This window comes from Fundulus heteroclitus, chromosome 21, assembly GCF_011125445.2.
Source record: "Fundulus heteroclitus isolate FHET01 chromosome 21, MU-UCD_Fhet_4.1, whole genome shotgun sequence".
In the NCBI taxonomy this organism is placed as follows: Eukaryota; Metazoa; Chordata; class Actinopteri; order Cyprinodontiformes; family Fundulidae; genus Fundulus; species Fundulus heteroclitus.
In genome coordinates, this window is record NC_046381.1 from 905,930 (window position 1) to 923,517 (window position 17,588).

The following is a 17,588-nucleotide window of genomic DNA, read 5'->3' on the forward strand; positions in this document are numbered from 1 at the left end:
TCTGTTTTTATTTATTTATCTTCTAATGTGACAGAGAAAGTGCTAAAAAAAAGGGTCAACACACTGACTATATCACCATCTGTCTCACATCTGCCACTCATCCACTAATAATCAAAATAAAATATCCACCCTTCTTTTTTTTTTTACCCTCTCGCTTGAGATCCAATTGGCTGTCTCGCAGATCTTAATTATAGATTGTCTAATTAACAACTTCCCCAGCTCAGTCGCCTCTGGATCCAGCTATTTAACAACGGCAGACATATTAATAACTATCTGTGGTAGAGTGGAGTCTTTTATATTGAGATTCATTGTAGATAACAGGTACATACCTGTGAGGGCTAGAGCGTATCTGGTGTGTGTTCGCCCGCGGCTGCCGTCACATTTTTCAAATTAAAGTTTTTCATCCTTCAAAGCTGTCTGTTACTCTGTAAAAAAAAAAAAAAAAAAAAGACCTCGCCGAGGCAGGCTCATTTTAAACATATTTAATCGTGTCATATAAATATTCAGTACAAAATATCACGGTTTACAAAGCAGAGTGATGAATGGCCGGTTGCATCGGGCCACCTCAGACTACCACTAGTTCTCGGATTGTTTCTACATAAACAAAAACTTGACTGCGCAACCACATTGCCACCGACAGAGTTATAGCATAGAAGAGGCGAGGCCCGAGGCCAACCGTGTCTGCACATCAACAACCACAGATCTACTGCATCTGGACTTCAGTGTCTCACATCAGTTGCCTCAAAACCATCTTGCACACCAAATAAAAAAAATAAAATATATATATAAAAAAAGGAGGAGAAAACCTGATGTGGTGTGGAGGCAGTTTCATTCCTCATAGGAAAACAAGAACAGTTCTTAGAGATGGTCATATGCTAATACCCCATATGAAAACAGGTAAGCTGTGAAAAAAACAAATAAAACACTTCTTCATATCCGTTTGAGATTTAGAACTGCGTGGTCTGGATAGATGAACAAAATAGATTTGGAAGCTAAAGCTCTGTTAAAACCACCCTAAAAATTAGCTAGCCTCGATGACTGAGCAAACAGCAGTGGTGACAAAATAGCAAGGCAACCACTCCATTGACCTTGACAGTGATTCATTGTAAGCGGCCCACTTATTGGACTCTACCAGACTTCAGCAACAGAGAGCCATTAGGAGGAGGTAACGTTGTACTACACAGTTTTCTGATAAATCTAAGTAGCTAATATGGTTAGCTTTGAAATGCTAGTTGCTAATCGTTAGCATGTAGCAGTTCATGCTTCAACATGCTAGGACAGCTGTAACATTTTCTTTTATTAACCTGGAGGATGTTCTTGGCTGCTTTGCTATGCTAAGGTTTGACCTGTCGGACTAAACCCAACAAGCATATAGTAGGAACAGGTTGTAAATTGTACAATTTCTTTTCCACATGGTTAGCATCTGATTCAGTTGGCCTTATAATGCTAGCAACCAAAACAGAATTGGTTAGTTACTTAGAATCACTCAAAGGCTATTTGTATGCTATATGCAAGCTAATTGTTAGCATTCATAAGGTGCTTACAACCAAAATTAGAATTGTGAAGCTAATTGTTATAACCAGCAAGAAAGTGCGTGACTCTGGCGCTTGTTAGCTTCCCCGTGCTAATGGTCAACCAATTTAAAAAGTCTAACAGACCCAAGTGGCAAACAAGTAGATAGTGGGATGTAGTCACATACGATAAGATGTCCTTCTTAATGCGATCAGCCTATATAGCTAGCTTTGAGATGCTAGTAGCCGAAAAAGTACATGGTTTAGTACGTTGGCATCCTTGGATGGCAATGTAAATTCCGACTTTTACATGACGGCAATGCTAATTATGTGTAATTAAAAAAATTAGGGTTAGCACCTTGAGCCCAAATGCCAGCAGGAATTTAACTCTTTTACATGGATAAATACAACACAATTGGCAGCAATATCTTTGCAATGCTGTGGATGCTAATTCTTAGCTTGGTTATCTTGAGACCCGAAAGGAAGTAGAATAGAAAAACCTTTATTTTCCTAAAATGGGGAAATTTGGGCCGTATGCAACTCTGTGGGTTCTCGGTCTTGAAATAGTAAATGTATAGCTTGCCATGCTAATGGTCAGACTGTCGGGGAATGTCCCAGACTACAATACCAAACAATTAGATTGTAAGAGGACTTTTTCTTCTAAATGTAAGTAGCTAACATAGTTGGCTTCAAAATGCTAGACTGAACAGAAGGGAGTTTAATTGGTTCCCCTTTATGGATTACCTGTAATATGTATAATTTGCGCCTGTGTTAATTTTATACAGTTGGCATATTAGCATCTCTGTGCTAACATTTTTTAACAGTGTGTTGCTAGAAATGCTAGCTTTTAGCATTACAATAGTTTTGCTTTAGTGTGTTCTTCTATTGGTTTACAGTCCGTTTCACTGAAGATTCACTTTATATTTTTAACTTTCAGACTTCCAAGTTGGGGAAAAAAATCAACTGGAAAGGTTTATAACTCTAATTTTAGAGGCTAATTTCAGAGACTTCTCAGGCACCCTGACCTTAAAAAGCCAATATGGCTGCCACACGTATTAGGCTGTTGTAGCGGCTTGCTTTTCTGCTCTTATGGTTAAATCGGCCACACACGCATACTTATTTAATACAGATAAATACATTATTGGCTTGTGCTGCTAATAGCAGAGTGATGGGTACCTGAGCACAATTGGTAAATGGGACTTCAAATTAAGGAATGGGAAACAGTTTTCTTTGTTTGTTTGCCACAGTCTGCCAGTCTGAGATTTCTTTTTGAGTTCAGGGGGGGACAGAGCACCAGATGTTTGAGTTGCCACGCTGCCATTGGTCACCGCTGGTTGCTGAGCTATCAGGGTTAGTCATTAGCCAGATCCATCTGTGACGTTGCCTCAATCTCCACGTATACGGCCTCTGCAGACAGTTCAACATTCTTAGTTCTGAATCTCTTCCTGCAACCAGCAGCTTTGTTATAGTGGGGGGTCCTGTCTGAAAACGCTGATAATTCAATGCTTATCATGGCGACAACGTTTCAGTCTGAAAACTGCACATATATGGTTGGCTCTCTCAGAGTTTCCCAGCCTCTATAATCAGCTGCCGTGTTTAATCGCCGGGACCATTACAGACGGAGAGAAGAAAGTCTGCGGCAATTACGCCATTGTGTTGCGTTTTGTTCCAAATGTCTGACAAATGTCAGCCTCTTCACAGGTTGGCCTTTTGTTAAAGCGAGGGCAGAGCATGTTGCCGTCGCCGTTGTTTTTCCCGCCGACTCGACTCGGCCCTCTCAGAAACAGACACCAGGCTGAACTCGGAGCTGTTTACTCGTCCTCCCACTAATTCGGTAATGCCGCAGCTTTAAGGATCGTTTTCTCAAATCGCATTTAAAAGCGAGCCTCTCGTTTGCGTCCTTCGTTCGACGCGTTTGACCTTCTCTGCACGCCGAGGACAATCTTCTGGGTTTAAAAGCCTAATTCTGCTCCGCTCAAAGGTCAGGTGGCCCTTCGATAAGCATCTTTATGGAGGAGGCTGGAGGTCCCGCAGGAAATCAGCCGGGTAAAGCCGGAGCGTTTGCTCTGGCGCCGGAGCGAGGTACAGTGCATGTAATGAGGCGCAAAGGAGGACGGCGACCGTGGGAGGCCTTTTGTAAAGGAAAATACTGCCGCTCTTTGCTTTTTTTGGCACATTTCTGTCGCCTGCGTGTCCCTCTGAGTCACTTCATGGACCTTTTGTTTATATATAGTTTAGATACTCCACAGATTTATCCGATCTGAGGAAAACTCATAGAAAGAGAGTTTTACATGGATCTCTGTAACACAATTGTTTGGATTTTCTCAAATACAGTTGGCAAGAACAAAAAACTGGACCAGCTCCACCTTTTCCTTTTCAGATCAGTAGATCTTCATTGTGAGACTGCAACTAAATGATTCATTCTCTAAAAAGTTCATTTATTTCAGTAATTCAGTTCAATAGGAGGGAAAGCTATATAGATTCACACAGAGTTCTGTAGTCATATAGTTTCTTCCTGTTCATTTTGATGTTTAGAAGACTGAAGGAGGGTTTAATGCTGAAAACAATGCCCACAGTGGGAGCTTCACACTTCCTAGTGAAATGCAAACTTTACTTATTTCTGATTAAGAGACATTTATCTCTTTAGATAAATCCACAAACCTTTTAATTTACAATCCTCTCAACGCTGCACTTTTCCCTCTGGCTCCTGCTTTAGTCTTTCTAGCATACTTTTTCCCTCCACTCAACTTTCCGTAAATATGCTTGGACACAGCAGCTCCTTTAGCGTTGCCTCTTTGTGTAGAGCAACTATTAAGTCTTACAGTAACAGTTTTGAGCATCATTTTACATTTCTGCAGTCATGCCTTTTTATTTTTTTAACTTGATCTAATGTAATATTAAAATTATCAAAGAAATTGAGCATAAAACATTGCTTAAGGAGCTCTATCCAAGCATGTTAAGGGAAAGTTTAGTGGAAGGAAAAAGGTAGAAAAGATTTTTTTTTCTTTTTTATTAGAATAAATAAAACAAGAAGATGCTTCAAGAGTGATTTTTTTTTTGTGTGAATTAGAGTTTAATTGAATGACTGAAATAGATAATATTTTGGATCATAATGTGACCTATTAAGATGTGCCTGTAGTGTGCAGTTAAAAATCCCTGGTTAGAGTTGCTCTTCTGCTCATCTTGGCTGACCTTGCTTGCATTTCTCGCCAAAAGTCAGCGATGACATTTGAACAAAACCAGTGTTTTCCTTATCGGCTCATTAATCTGCGTTGGTAGTGGTTAAACTCTCCACACTGAGGAAGTATTTGGTATTCCACGTCGCAGCGACACCCTCACAACTGTTTTTTTAACTAGAACGGCGCCTCGAGTGTTGAGTTGAGCTGGATTTAGCTGAAACTGAAGGAGATGGAGGGGGGGGGAAAGATGAAAACCCCTAAAAAAGAAAACTGTACAGCGGATTGTATCATATTACCGTACGTACACAAGCTAAGATAGAACTCACAATATGCAGCATGTTTTAGTCCCGGAAACACTGAGAAATACATCGCACTGCAAAAACAAACCTAGATATAAGTAAAATATTCTTTAAAATGAATGTATTTGTCCTTAATTTGAGCAGGTAAATAAGATGATTTGCCAATGGAATAAGATGTTTGCACTTAAAATAGGAACAATTCATCTCCATCACCTTATTTCAAGTGCAGGATGTCTAATTATCTTATTTTATGGGTCAAAATACTCATTCCATTGGCAGATAATCTTATTTAGCTGCTCAAATCAAGGATAAATACACTAACTTTAAGAACATTTTACTTATTTTTAGATCCGTTTTTGCAGTACGGCGTGTCTGTTGGTTCACCAAGCTGCTTGTGGAGAGTCCGTCAGTCACAGGCAGCTTTGGTGGGGGGGGGGGGAACAATCAAATAAAATCTGTTGATATATTGGGGCCTCGTTCTGGACCCTGTATACACACACAAAAAAAAAAAAAAAAAAGAGTCTTCACTGCGTCCCTGCAAAGAAAACGCAACTAACACTGACTGGACACACAAAGCCTACGTCTGGTCACCGGAGGGACGACGGGAACGCCGCCGGCCGCCTCTTCCTGTCGACGGTCCGCACCGGCCGCGGCGTCCCCATTGGGCGCCGAACCGCCTGAAAGTTCGTGTTTTTTTGTCACGTGGCGCTTCTCGTCCCGCGTGCCGGGGCTCTGGTTAGGAGTCGCTGTCGTCGTCGCCGCCGTACATGTCCGCCAGCTTCTTGAAGCGGGGCCCCCACTCGCTCAGGTAGTTGTAGTCCTGGTCGCCCTCGGTGGTCGCCGACTCCAGCGAGCTGAGGGACTCGGCCACGGAGCCGCTGCCCTCGTAGGCGTAGGTGGCCAGCGAGTCGTAGGGCGGCGCCGTCGGGTCGCCGTCGTTGTCCTGCAGCCGCTGGTTGATGAAGTCCCTCACGTCGCCGTTATTGTCCCGGCCCGGCGGCGGCGGCGGCACCGCGGCCCGACGCGCCGGGGGGTAGAAGGTCTCGGGGATGATGTCCCGCCTCTGCTTGCTCTCCTCGATGGCCTCGGGGTTGCGCAGCGTGCAGATGTCAAAGGCCTGCGTGTCCTCCTCTCCTCCGCCCTCGTCGTTGTAGCTGACGACGTTGTCCCTCACGTCCTCCTTGGAGATGATCAGAGGCTCCTTCTTCCTCTGCCTCCTCAGGGCGGCGAACAGCACCACGATCACTGCGGCAGAGACACACAAAGACAACGAGTTGAGACGCCCGCCGGTGCTTTCCTCCCCCTGACCGTCCGCCGGGGGGGTCGTTGACGTCGTTCACTGATGTTCAGGGACTGAATCTGGTTCCACGGGGGATGCATTATGCATGTGTTCCCGCTCAGGGCCAGCGCTTCCACAGAACATGAAAGAACCCAGGGCACCGGGTTTGCAAATTGGCAGCTTTGGGTTGGTTGAACAGCCAAAACTACACTGCAAAAAACGGAACTAAAAATAAGTAATATTTTCTTAAAATTAGTGGATCTGTCATTGATTTTGAGCAGCTAAATAAGATGATCTGCCAATGGAATAAGATTTCTGCACTTAAAATAGGAAGAACTGGTCTCTATCATCTTATTTCAGGTGCAGTTTATCTAATTATCTTATTTTGGGGGTCAAAATCTCCTGAAACAGAAACCTGTCAGATTGGCGTTCATTGCTGTTCTGCCCCCTTTTTTTTAATCCTTATATCTAATATACATTTTCTCTCTTTACACTGCAAAAACGTACGGGAGAGGATTAGGGCCACTCAAAAAAAAAAAAGTACTCAATTCTGACTTTTTTCTCAATTCTGACTTTTTTTCTGAGAATTCTGAGAAAAAAGTCAGAATTGAGTACTTTTTTTTATTTGAGTGGCCCTAATCCTCTTCCGTAAAAACGGATTTAAAAATAAGTAAAATATTCTTAAAGTTAGTGTATTTATCCTTGATTTGAGCAGGTAAATAAGATTATCTGCCAATGGAATAAGATTTTTGCACTTAAAATAGGAACAGCTCATCTCTATCATCTTATTTCAGGTGCAGTTTATCTAATTATCTTATTTTAGGGGTCAAAATACTAATTCTGTTGGCAGATAATCTTATTTACCTGCTCAAATCAAGGACAAAAACCCAAATTTTAAGAACATTTTACTTATTTTTAGGTCTGTTTTTGCAGTGTAAATCCTCCTTTGAAGCAAATAAGAAAAGGTTTCTGTCTACCTTCTTGTACGAGCTCCAGAGAAGAATTCACATAGACTGTCTAAACATAAACTAAACCTTTAATTAACAGCCATGAAATGACACCTAAACGGTGTGAAACTTATCCCGATGGGTTCTCTACCGCCATGAGGTTCATGTTCTCCTTTAAATATTAACAGAACATCATCAAACTGAAATCATTAAAAAAAAAAAAATCTCCTGAAACAGAAACCTGTCAGATTGGTGCTTCATTGCTGTTCTGCCCCTTTTTTTTTAATCCTTATATCTAATATAAATTTTCTCTCTTTACACTGCAAAAACGTCCGGGAGAGGATTAGGGCCACTCAAAAAAAAAAAAAAAAATCTCAATTCCTACTCAATTCTGACTTTTTTCCTCAGAATTCAGAGATTGAAGTCAGAATTGAGTAGGATTTGAGATTTTTTTTTTTTAATTGGCCCTAATCCTCTTCCGTAAAAACGGATCTAAAAATAAGTAAAATGTTCTTAAAATTAGTGTATCTATCCTTGATTTGACCAGGTAAATAAGATGATCTGCCAATGGAATAAGATTTCTGCACTTAAAATAGGAAGAACTCATCTCTATCATCTTATTTCAGGTGCAGTTTATCTAATTATCTTATTTTAGGGGTCAAAATACTAATTCCACTGGCAGATAATCTTATTTACCTGCTCAAATCAAGGACAAAAACCCAAATTTTAAGAACATTTTACTTATTTTTAGGTCTGTTTTTGCAGTGTAAATCCTCCTTTTGAAGCAGATAAGAAAAAGTTTCTGTCTACCTTCTTGTACTAGCTCCAGAGAAGAATTCACTTAGACTGTCTAAACATGGACTAAACCTTTTAATTAACTTGATACCAGCCATGAAATGGCACCTAAACGGTGTGAAACTCATCCCGATTGGTTCTCTACTGCCATGAGGTTCATGTTCTTCTTTTAAATGCTAACAGAACATCATCAAACTGAAATCATAAAAAAAAAATCTCCTGAAACAGAAACCTGTCAGATTGGCGCTTCATTGCTGTTCTGCCCCTTTTTTTTTTAATCCTTATATCTAATATAAATTTTCTCTCTTTACACTGCAAAAACGTACGGGAGAGGATTAGGGCCACTCAAAAAAAAAAGTACTCAATTCTGACTTTTTTCTCAGAATTCTGAGATTAAAGTCAGAATTGAGTACTTTTTTTTTATTTGAGTGGCCCTAATCCTCTTCTGTAAAAACAGATTTAAAAATAAGTAAAATATTCTTAAAGTTAGTGTATTTATCCTTGATTTGAGCAGGTAAATAAGATTATCTGCCAATGGAATAAGATTTCTGCACTTAAAATAGGAACAGCTCATCTCTATCATCTTATTTCAGGTGCAGTTTATCTAATTATCTTATTTTAGGGGTCAAAATACTAATTCTGTTGGCAGATAATCTTATTTACCTGCTCAAATCAAGGACAAAAACCCAAATTTTAAGAACATTTTACTTATTTTTAGGTCTGTTTTTGCAGTGTAAATCCTCCTTTGAAGCAGATAAGAAAAGGTTTCTGTCTACCTTCTTGTGCGAGCTCCAGAGAAGAATTCACTTTGACTGTCTAAACATAAACTAAACCTTTTATTTGACGTGATCCCAGCCATGAAATGACACCTAAACGGTGTGAAACTCATCCCGATGGGTTCTCTACCATCATGAGGTTCATGTTCTTCTTTTAAATACTAACAGAACATCATCAAACTGAAATCATAAAAAAAAAAAATCTCCTGAAACAGAAACCTGTCAGATTGGCGCTTCATTGCTGTTCTGCCCCCTTTTTTTAATTCCTTATATCTAATATAAATTTTCTCTCTTTACACTGCAAAAACGTACGGGAGAGGATTAGGGCCACTCAAAAAAAAAAAAAAATTTCTGACTTTTTTCTCAGAATTCTGAAAAGAAAGTTAGAATTGAGTAGATTTTTTTTTTTTTTTGAGTGGCCCTAATCCTCTTCCGTAAAAACAGATCTAAACATAAGTAAAACGTTCTTTAAAATAGTGTATTTGTTCTTGATTTGAGCAGGTAAATAAGATTATCTGCCAATGGAATGAGTGTTTTGACCTCTAAAATAAGATAATTAGACATCCTGCACTTGAAATAAGATGATGGAGATGAATTGTTCCTATTTTAAGTGCAGAAATCTTATTCCATTGGCAAATCATCTTATTTACCTGCTCAAATCAAGGACAAATACACTAATTTAAAGAACATTTTACTTATTTCTAGTTCTGTTTTTGCAGTGTAATCTTAAAATGCAGCAATAAACAAACAACTTGCTCCATTTAAATGATCTAATCCCATTGAATGAATTTAAAGCCATGTTAAAATGTCATGTAATTGAAAAATGTAACTGCCCTATGTGACCTGTCTTTTCCTCTATGTGAGATTTTGTCTATGTTGTACTTTTGTTTGTATTTTAACTGGTGTGCCGTCTTGGCCAGGTCTCCCTTGAAAAAGAGATCTCAATCTCAAGGGACTTCCTGGTTAAATAAAGGTTAAATAAAAAATAAAAAAAGGTTTGTTTTCCTTCCTAAAACTCCTAATGAATTACACCGCCGCCGTCCGGCTCTGTCAGCGCCAACTAAATCGTGAAGGCAGCCGTTTCTGACGCAGCGCTCCGGCCCACCGGAGGAGACGGCATCAGATTAAGCGGTAAAAATCTCACACCGACAGCAGAAGCCCCAGAAAAGCCAGAAGCGTCCTGAACTCACTGAGCAGGATGACGACGCAGAGCAGGATGGCCACCAGGGCGCCGGTGCTGAGCCCCGCCCTCGCCGTCAGCGCCTCGGGGTTGCACAGCTTCATGTTGCCCTCGCGGTCGCAGGTGCACACCCGGATGGTGAGCGTGTTGGTGCTGCTCTGCACCGGGAACTCTCCGTCCGTGATCACCACCGGCACGTGGTACACGCTCTTCTGGAGGCTGTTGTAGCTGTTCCTCCTGGTTAGGATCCAGGCCGTGTTGTCTGGTGAGAAAGAGCCAAAGAAGTGTGAATATGGGTGAATCTTTTTCCCCCTCCTCTTCCTGATTATTCACTACTTGGATGACGTGAGCGTAGCGCTTCAGCTGCGGCTGTACCTTTGTTGTCCCGGACAGAGAAGTTTGCCTTCCCCACGGCCTCCGGCGCCAGGCTGAAGATGAAGCGATGTCCTCCCAGCGGCTCGTCGGGGTCCATGGCGCTCACCGTTTGGATCCTCTGGAAAAGGAAGGAAACCCGGACGTCAGTGTGAACCAGTCGATTTATTTTACTGCATGAATTTGAGCCACGCTTTAACCTCGTCAAGCCACTGCAAAAAGATAACTAGAAATTAGGGCTGGGCGATATGGATTAAAAAATAAATCTCCGATTTTATCATACCAAATCCGATTAATCGATTTTTTTTTTCCTCCTTTTTGTTTCATAAAAAAAAATTAAAGAAATTATTTTAAAACCTTGCTTTTATGTCAAGCATTTCGTCAGGGAGTTGACCTAAAAACAAGCTGTGAAACATGCTTGTAAAACAAGATGGCCGCCGTGCCATTATAAACAATGAAAATATAACAAAACATTTGCTGCTAGTGGTATTACACATTGAGCTAAGAACAGGCTTCACTGCACTTGTGAACTTCAAACTAAGTAAAAAAAAAAAAAAGTAAATAAGTAAATTAAGTACCTCGTATTATGGTAAAAAAAAGTTTCTACTTAACAATATTTTGACAATACATTTGCCTAAACATATATTCAGCATCACATGCTGTTCTCTTCATGGAAACCCAATGAGTGTATTGGCAAAATAAAATCCAGATTTTCCAAAAATGAAATCTTAAAGAATTGTAAATTCGAATTAATCGATTAAATAGATTTATCGCCCAGCCCTACTAGAAATAAATAAAATTTTGTTGAAATTAGTGTATTTCTCCTTGATTTGAGCAGGTAAATAAGACCAATGGAATAAGATTTCTGCACTTGAAATGGGAACAATTCATTGCCATTATCTAATTTCAAGAGCAGAATTCCTAATTATCTTATTTTAGGGATAAATAGTCTTATTTAGCTGCTCAAATCAAGGAATAATACATTAATTTCAAGAAAATTTTACTAGTATTTAGTTCCCTTTTTGCAGAGCAGATCTAAAGGTGATTGAATTCTAACAACTGGGAAAGCGACGCTTCCAGGATTTTGCTCACCGTCTTGATTTTTCTCTCTTTAAAATAAACTTTGCTGCATCGAACTCTCATTCTTTTGTGTTTGTTGCTTTTGTTGACTTTTTCTAAAACAGATGGTCTTCCATTTTTCTTTTAAAATTCATTTAAATAATGACTATTAATGTTTTACTAGGGGGGGAAAAGAGCCTAAAGTAAAAAAAAACATGAGCAGAATTGAACAGCAGTGGTGACAAACTAGTAAATAGACACAAACTTTAAAATATTTAAATCACTTGAACGCCATTGTTTCCACTGGTACAACCGTTTTTTTCTTTTAAGAGGGAACGGGTTAAAGTTACTGGCCAGTCTAATTCACTTTAAATGTAGTTTGTCGCCTCGTTTTGAAGCAGATTTCATTTATTAGGTTAAAAATCTGTTAAAAAAACCTGACCCTGTCTGAAGAATAAAGAAAATCATCCGTTAACCCCCTCCTTGTATATCATGAGCTAAATAACAGTCTTTTGGGTTAAATTTCCCAAGCTTCACCCAAAAATGATTATTGCCTGACCTGCAGAATAGAGAAATCATTTGAATAGAAGCCGTCTGACAACATGAAGCTTAAAGAGCTCAAAAACAAACGCGTCCAAATGAGAAACCGCTATTGACGTCTTTCAGTCTAGAAAAAACATTTCTACAGCTTTGAGACTCCAGAGAACCACAGAGAGAAACATTATCTACAAATCCAAGTTCCCAGGAGGGAACGTCATGTGAAAATTACCCAGAGTTCATTGCAGACTCATCCAGGAAGTCACAGAGGAACGAAATGCAGGCCTCAATTAAAGTCACAGTTCAAGACTGAACAAGATGGAGTAAAGATGGCGTCCATGGAGGAGTTCTAAAACCACTGCTGACACCAACAAAAAGGCCCTTCACATATTTGCTAAAAGGATCTTAATCAGTCTGAGGACCTTTATGAAGGAACATTAACTCAGCATGTCAGAAAGCACACGCCCTACATGGTGGTGGGAGAAAGCTGGTCTGGGCCAGCGTTGCTGCTTCATGCAGGACCTGGACTAGTTCTCCTAAATGATAAGCTCATGAATTCTGCTTTCTACCAGAAAATCCTGACGGGGGACCAGTTATCGGTTCAGAAACCTTAAATGGAACCACACCCGAGTTACGCAGCAGGAAAATGATCCAAAGAGCAGCAACCAGTCCTCAGAATGGATAAAAGCAGCAAAATGAAGGTGGTGGCGTTGTTCTGGACTCAGACCCGATTCAGACACTTTTACCAGATACCATGAGCTTAAATGAGCTTCAGTAATCACTGAATCAAAAAGAAGAGTGGACTTTAGTTCCTCCACAAGCCGTCGTACTCAGTGTCAGCTGTCACAAACGCGTTTTGTCATGGGTGAGAGAAGTAATTCCATTTTTTCCAGACTGGTTTAGATGGCTTTTTTTTTTTTTTAAATCATCTGAAAACTACTTTTTCTATTAAAAAAAAAAAAAAGGTAAAAAACAAAGCAACTGGACTTGTTTTCCGTAGTTGAAGACGTTTCGCTTCCTCTCCCGGAAGCTTTCTCAATTCAAAAAGTCTGGAGTAATGTGGAGCACCAAGCTTTATACCATTGCCAAACAAAGGCCTTGCAATGGCTTAGATAACATGACCTGGATGACTGAGAATCTTCACCAGCATACTTTTTCTATGTACTTGAGTTATGTTTTTATATAACATTTAATCTGAAACATGCAACAAATCAGAAGCCATGTGGAAGGAAGCCTTACTTTTTTCTCAACTTTTTTAAAGTTCTGCGATGCTTAGCAAGAACAGAGCTGCAAGAGCGAAAGCTCGTTCTTGATGCATCCTCTGGGCAGAAGCTTTTCTTGTGTGCTGTCTGACAACCAGGATATCCAGAAATATATATTCAACGATGCACCCTAAGAGGGCTTTCCAAGAGTTCTGCACTCTTGTGAAGAATGAAATGTCCTGACCAGAGAGGGCTTGGTTCTGGTTCTTGCTACGTCAGATTTCTTTTACCCGATTTATTTTACATCGGCTCTGTTCTTCTGCCTCTTGTGATGTCATCAACCCAAATAAAGCAGTATCGGCTGGTATATTTTTTGTTGGTGTGCTTTTAAAACTTGGTATTTTATGTAAACCTGCAGTGGAAATCCATACTTTAAACACGTTTTACAGTCTATGTAAATTTGTTGGAGGGAATAATTTCACCATTGGATTGTATCTTTTTCTGGTGTCTTTGACTGATCAAAAGTTCAGTTTTTTAGACACAAAAGCAGCACAGTGAAATCAGGTAAGAGTTAAAACAACAGTCACACTCCACCCCTGTCACGAGTTTTGAGAATGCACTTTCTCCATCAGGGGCAATAATAGAGGCCAGCAGCATTAAATAAGGCCTTCATTTATGTGCAGGACAATCCTTCATCCCACGAGGTCTCGGGGGGGAAAAAAAAAAAAAAAAAAACCCTGACAATGGCCCAGCTTGCTTCCTGATCTGACATATTTATACGTTATCTCCTCATTTACAAGGCCACGTTGTCATGCCTCCCTTTGTTGCAGACTTCCAGCATCTGCAAACCCTTTAACATGCGCAAATTGGAAAATGAAATCGCAGTGGGACATAAATCCTGTTGAGGAACAATGCCACCTTCACAGACAATAAGTGGAAATAAAAAAATATATTTTTTTAAAGCATCATCAGGAAGATGATTTGTGCCTGGAGGGACACACATATTACAACAGATTTAGATTAGCAACCGTAAACATGGTAACATGGTTAGATACTAGTAAGTTCTCTGCAGTTTAAACAAAACGCCCAGTGTCCAACCAGGCAAATTAAGACAAAATGTGTTTTAAACTGAATAAAACTAAAAGGACAATATCAACAATAAATACCCTTAAAAATATATATTTACATTGTCTCTAGCTCTTTTTAAAGATGGCAGTCTAAGCGTCTTCTTAGCACATTTTGTTAACATCAGCCGCTGCTGTTTATTGAGATTCAAAGAACTATGAGAACAACTACAGAGGTGAAGGGCAAGCAGACATGGAATAAAGAAAAGAAATTGTTCTTCTGATGGTAAACATACAGCTAGATGACAGGAGTTACAAACACAGAGAACTGCTGAGGCCTTTTTATGCCTTATATTTTAGTTATTCTGTAGCTGTCTGTAATGTTTTTTACAGCTAGTCTTTAATCTCGACGGTCTGTCTCCAGCCTCCTCATGCCACTAACTGAATAATAGTCTTCATGAAGACCATAGTAAGTTTATTATTCTTAAACCGTAGTTACATCCTACGTGGCTGAATAAAAATCAACAAAATATTATTCATTCATATTTAAGTCACGTATATTGCTAGTCAGCCATTAAAATAATTTTAAAATCATTTTCATCAGCAATCTTTGAACTTCTATTTTGGAGTATAAGTGAACAACATCTTACCTGTGGTAAACAACAGTCGAGGCCAACCTCGGTCTAATATAATATAATATAACATTTACCCGCTAAAGCTAACAGCTAGTCTTACTAATCCAAACAATATTAAAACTGCTCAAACAATTTCATATCACTTCAGTAAAACAACATATTAAATATACAGTTGCTGTTCGGTAGCTTTTAGCATAAGCTGTTTTCCAGTAGCTAGCTTGAGTAGCTGATAGCTTTCATAACCGTGACCTTAGTAGATGTTACCTTGTGTACCTGTTAGCTTGAGTAGCTGTTAAAATAGTTCTTAGCTTGAATTGCTATTTAGTAGCTCTTAGCTTAAGTTGCTATTTTGTAGCTGTTAGCTGGGTAGTTAATAAGAAACTGGTTGAGTAACTGCTTGTTAAAGTATTTAAAGTAGCTGTTAGCTTGAGTAGCTGTTATCACAATAGCTGTTAGGTTGAGTAGCTCTTCAATAGTTCTTAGCTTGAATTGCTATTTAGTAGCTGTTATCGTAAGTAGCTATATTGCAGCTGTTAGCTTGGGTAGTTGATAAGTGACTGAGTAACTGCTTGCTAGCGTAGCTGTTATTTAAAGTAGCTGTTAGCTTGAGTAGCTGTTATTACAATAGCTGTTAGCTTGAGTAGCTCTTCAATAGTTCTTAGCTTGAATTGCTATTTAGTACCTGTTAGCTTAAGCAGCTATATTGTAGCTGTTAGTGTGAGACCCTCACAAAGAGTGAAATAGTTTTTATTTTAATTGAAAATGAAAATGCAAGTTAAAAGTATTTTAATGTACTGTAATGGTTATTCAGCCAAATAATATCAGTAGAAATCCACTGTAGATCGCTAGGATGAGAAACGGAACCTTTCTGTCATAGTCCGTGTTTCCAGGTGCTCCCTCCCCTCAGAGGAGTTTTGGGAACGAAAGAGAAAGGTTCGGTGTTCTTGATCCTGTGATCATTCACTCTGTTTTTCAGGTTAGTACAACGTGAAAACAACCTCAACTTATCCCTTAAGATTCAATAGTTTATGTGAAGTTACTGGGAGACCGTTTATGACATTTTTGAGTGCTTTAGATCGAGTTTTAGACACTATAAAAAGTCCGCGATTTTCGCGGGTTGTGCTGCTGTTATTGCCATGGCAACGGGCGGCTTTGTGACACTGAAGATGGCGCCGTCCACCACATATACTAAACACAGAGAGATGGTCGTTTGTATTCATCCACGATATTACTACTGTTGGGCACCTGATTACTTGACAACTGTATTTTATTAGATGAAGGGTTTTGTTATCTTTACATTTATTATAATACTTTAATATTTCTTCTCTTTACATTTCCAAATATTTGTGTTTAAGGGTTTACTGTACACTATATGGTTTATGAAGATAAGTGAGCCTTTAGTGCACTTATTGTTGTTGGACTGGTTTGAACATATTTGTTATTTTCCATTTTTATTCCCCATTTGCAATGATGTCAATACGTTTTGAAAAGACATATTGAGTCTTCTGAACAGCTTTAAGCTAAAGAAAATGAAAGTAAATTCATATTGCACTATAGTTGTGATTAGCAGCACTATAAAAACTGCACTGGCTAACAGTATTATTTGTACTATTTAATGGCAGCTGTATGGGACTAGTACCTATACAGAGAGTGCCCGTGGATATATATATATTTCAATGTGAAATGATGATGGGTTTAGGTGTTTATTGAAGTCAAAGCGTGATACTGAGTGTGAGAGGAACTAATGTATTTTGACAGTTATATGGTTATGTTGAATATAACAATAGCTTTATGGTTATACTGTATGTCTGTGTTCTATGGGAACAGAACAAACAACAACATTACATACTCACCTGTTTAATGGACACTGGACACTGCACATTCACCTACATTCACACATATCATACTTACCTGACAGTGACACACACTCACCTACTTACCTGAAACATACGCTACCTGGAAAAAAAGGGAATAAGAACTGTATACAGGTTCGTATGCACGTTGTACCTGGAAGAGGACACTGAAAGAGACACTATTGCAGATTTTGGGAATATTTTATTGGTTGCTTGATTGATTGTTTTGTTATATAATTGTGAATAAATGAGAGGAGTTTTGGGAACGAAAGAGAAAGGTTCGGTGTTCTTGATCCTGTGATCATTCACTCTGTTTTTCAGAGCCCAAAGCCAGCGAGACACTGAACATCTCATCTTTTTTTCAATATTGTGACGTGGTACCCGGCCCAGCTTGGGACCCGTTACATTAGCTTGGTTAGTTGATAAGTAACTTATTGAGTAACTGCTTGTTAGAGCAGCTGCTAATTAAAGTAGCTGTTAGCTTGAGTAGCTGTTAAATAGTTCTTAGCTAGAATTGCTATTTAGTAGCTGTTAGCTTAAGTAGCTAAACTGTTAGCTTGGGTATCTGATAAGTAAATGACGCTTACTAGAGTAGCTATTAGCTTGAGTAGCAATCAGCTCAAGTAAGTATCCAGTTGCTGTTAGCCTAGGAAGCCATTACCTTGACTCCCCCATAAGAAACCTTCTAATCCACAGAATCACACATAAAGGACCTAAAGTTAAGATGTATTCTTTTGGATCTACTTTTGATTTCTTTATTCTTTTTGAAAATGTGATTTTTTTTCCCCCCTGAACCTGAGATGTGAAACAAGCATCTAGTCCTCTTAAACACATGTGACAGACTTGCAAATTCTCTCTGAGGTCTGCTAATTGGACACCTTATCCCAACGGTGCGGTCCG

At 39.3% G+C, this 17,588-nt stretch overlaps 1 protein-coding gene across 1 annotated transcript in view; it reads right to left on the reverse strand.

The window, feature by feature from the left end:
• Positions 1 to 5,277: 5,277 nt before the first annotated feature.
• The window catches only part of cdh6 (cadherin 6), a 106,025-nt gene continuing 93,714 nt past the window's right edge, over positions 5,278 to 17,588 (reverse strand). The window contains exons 10-12 of the mRNA XM_012855699.3: positions 10,342 to 10,459; positions 9,977 to 10,228; positions 5,278 to 6,234 (exon numbers count right to left, since the gene is read on the reverse strand). Of these exons, the coding sequence (XP_012711153.2) occupies positions 5,726 to 6,234; positions 9,977 to 10,228; positions 10,342 to 10,459 (879 nt within the window). The 3' untranslated portion in view covers positions 5,278 to 5,725. The remainder of the gene's footprint in view (positions 6,235 to 9,976; positions 10,229 to 10,341; positions 10,460 to 17,588) is intronic.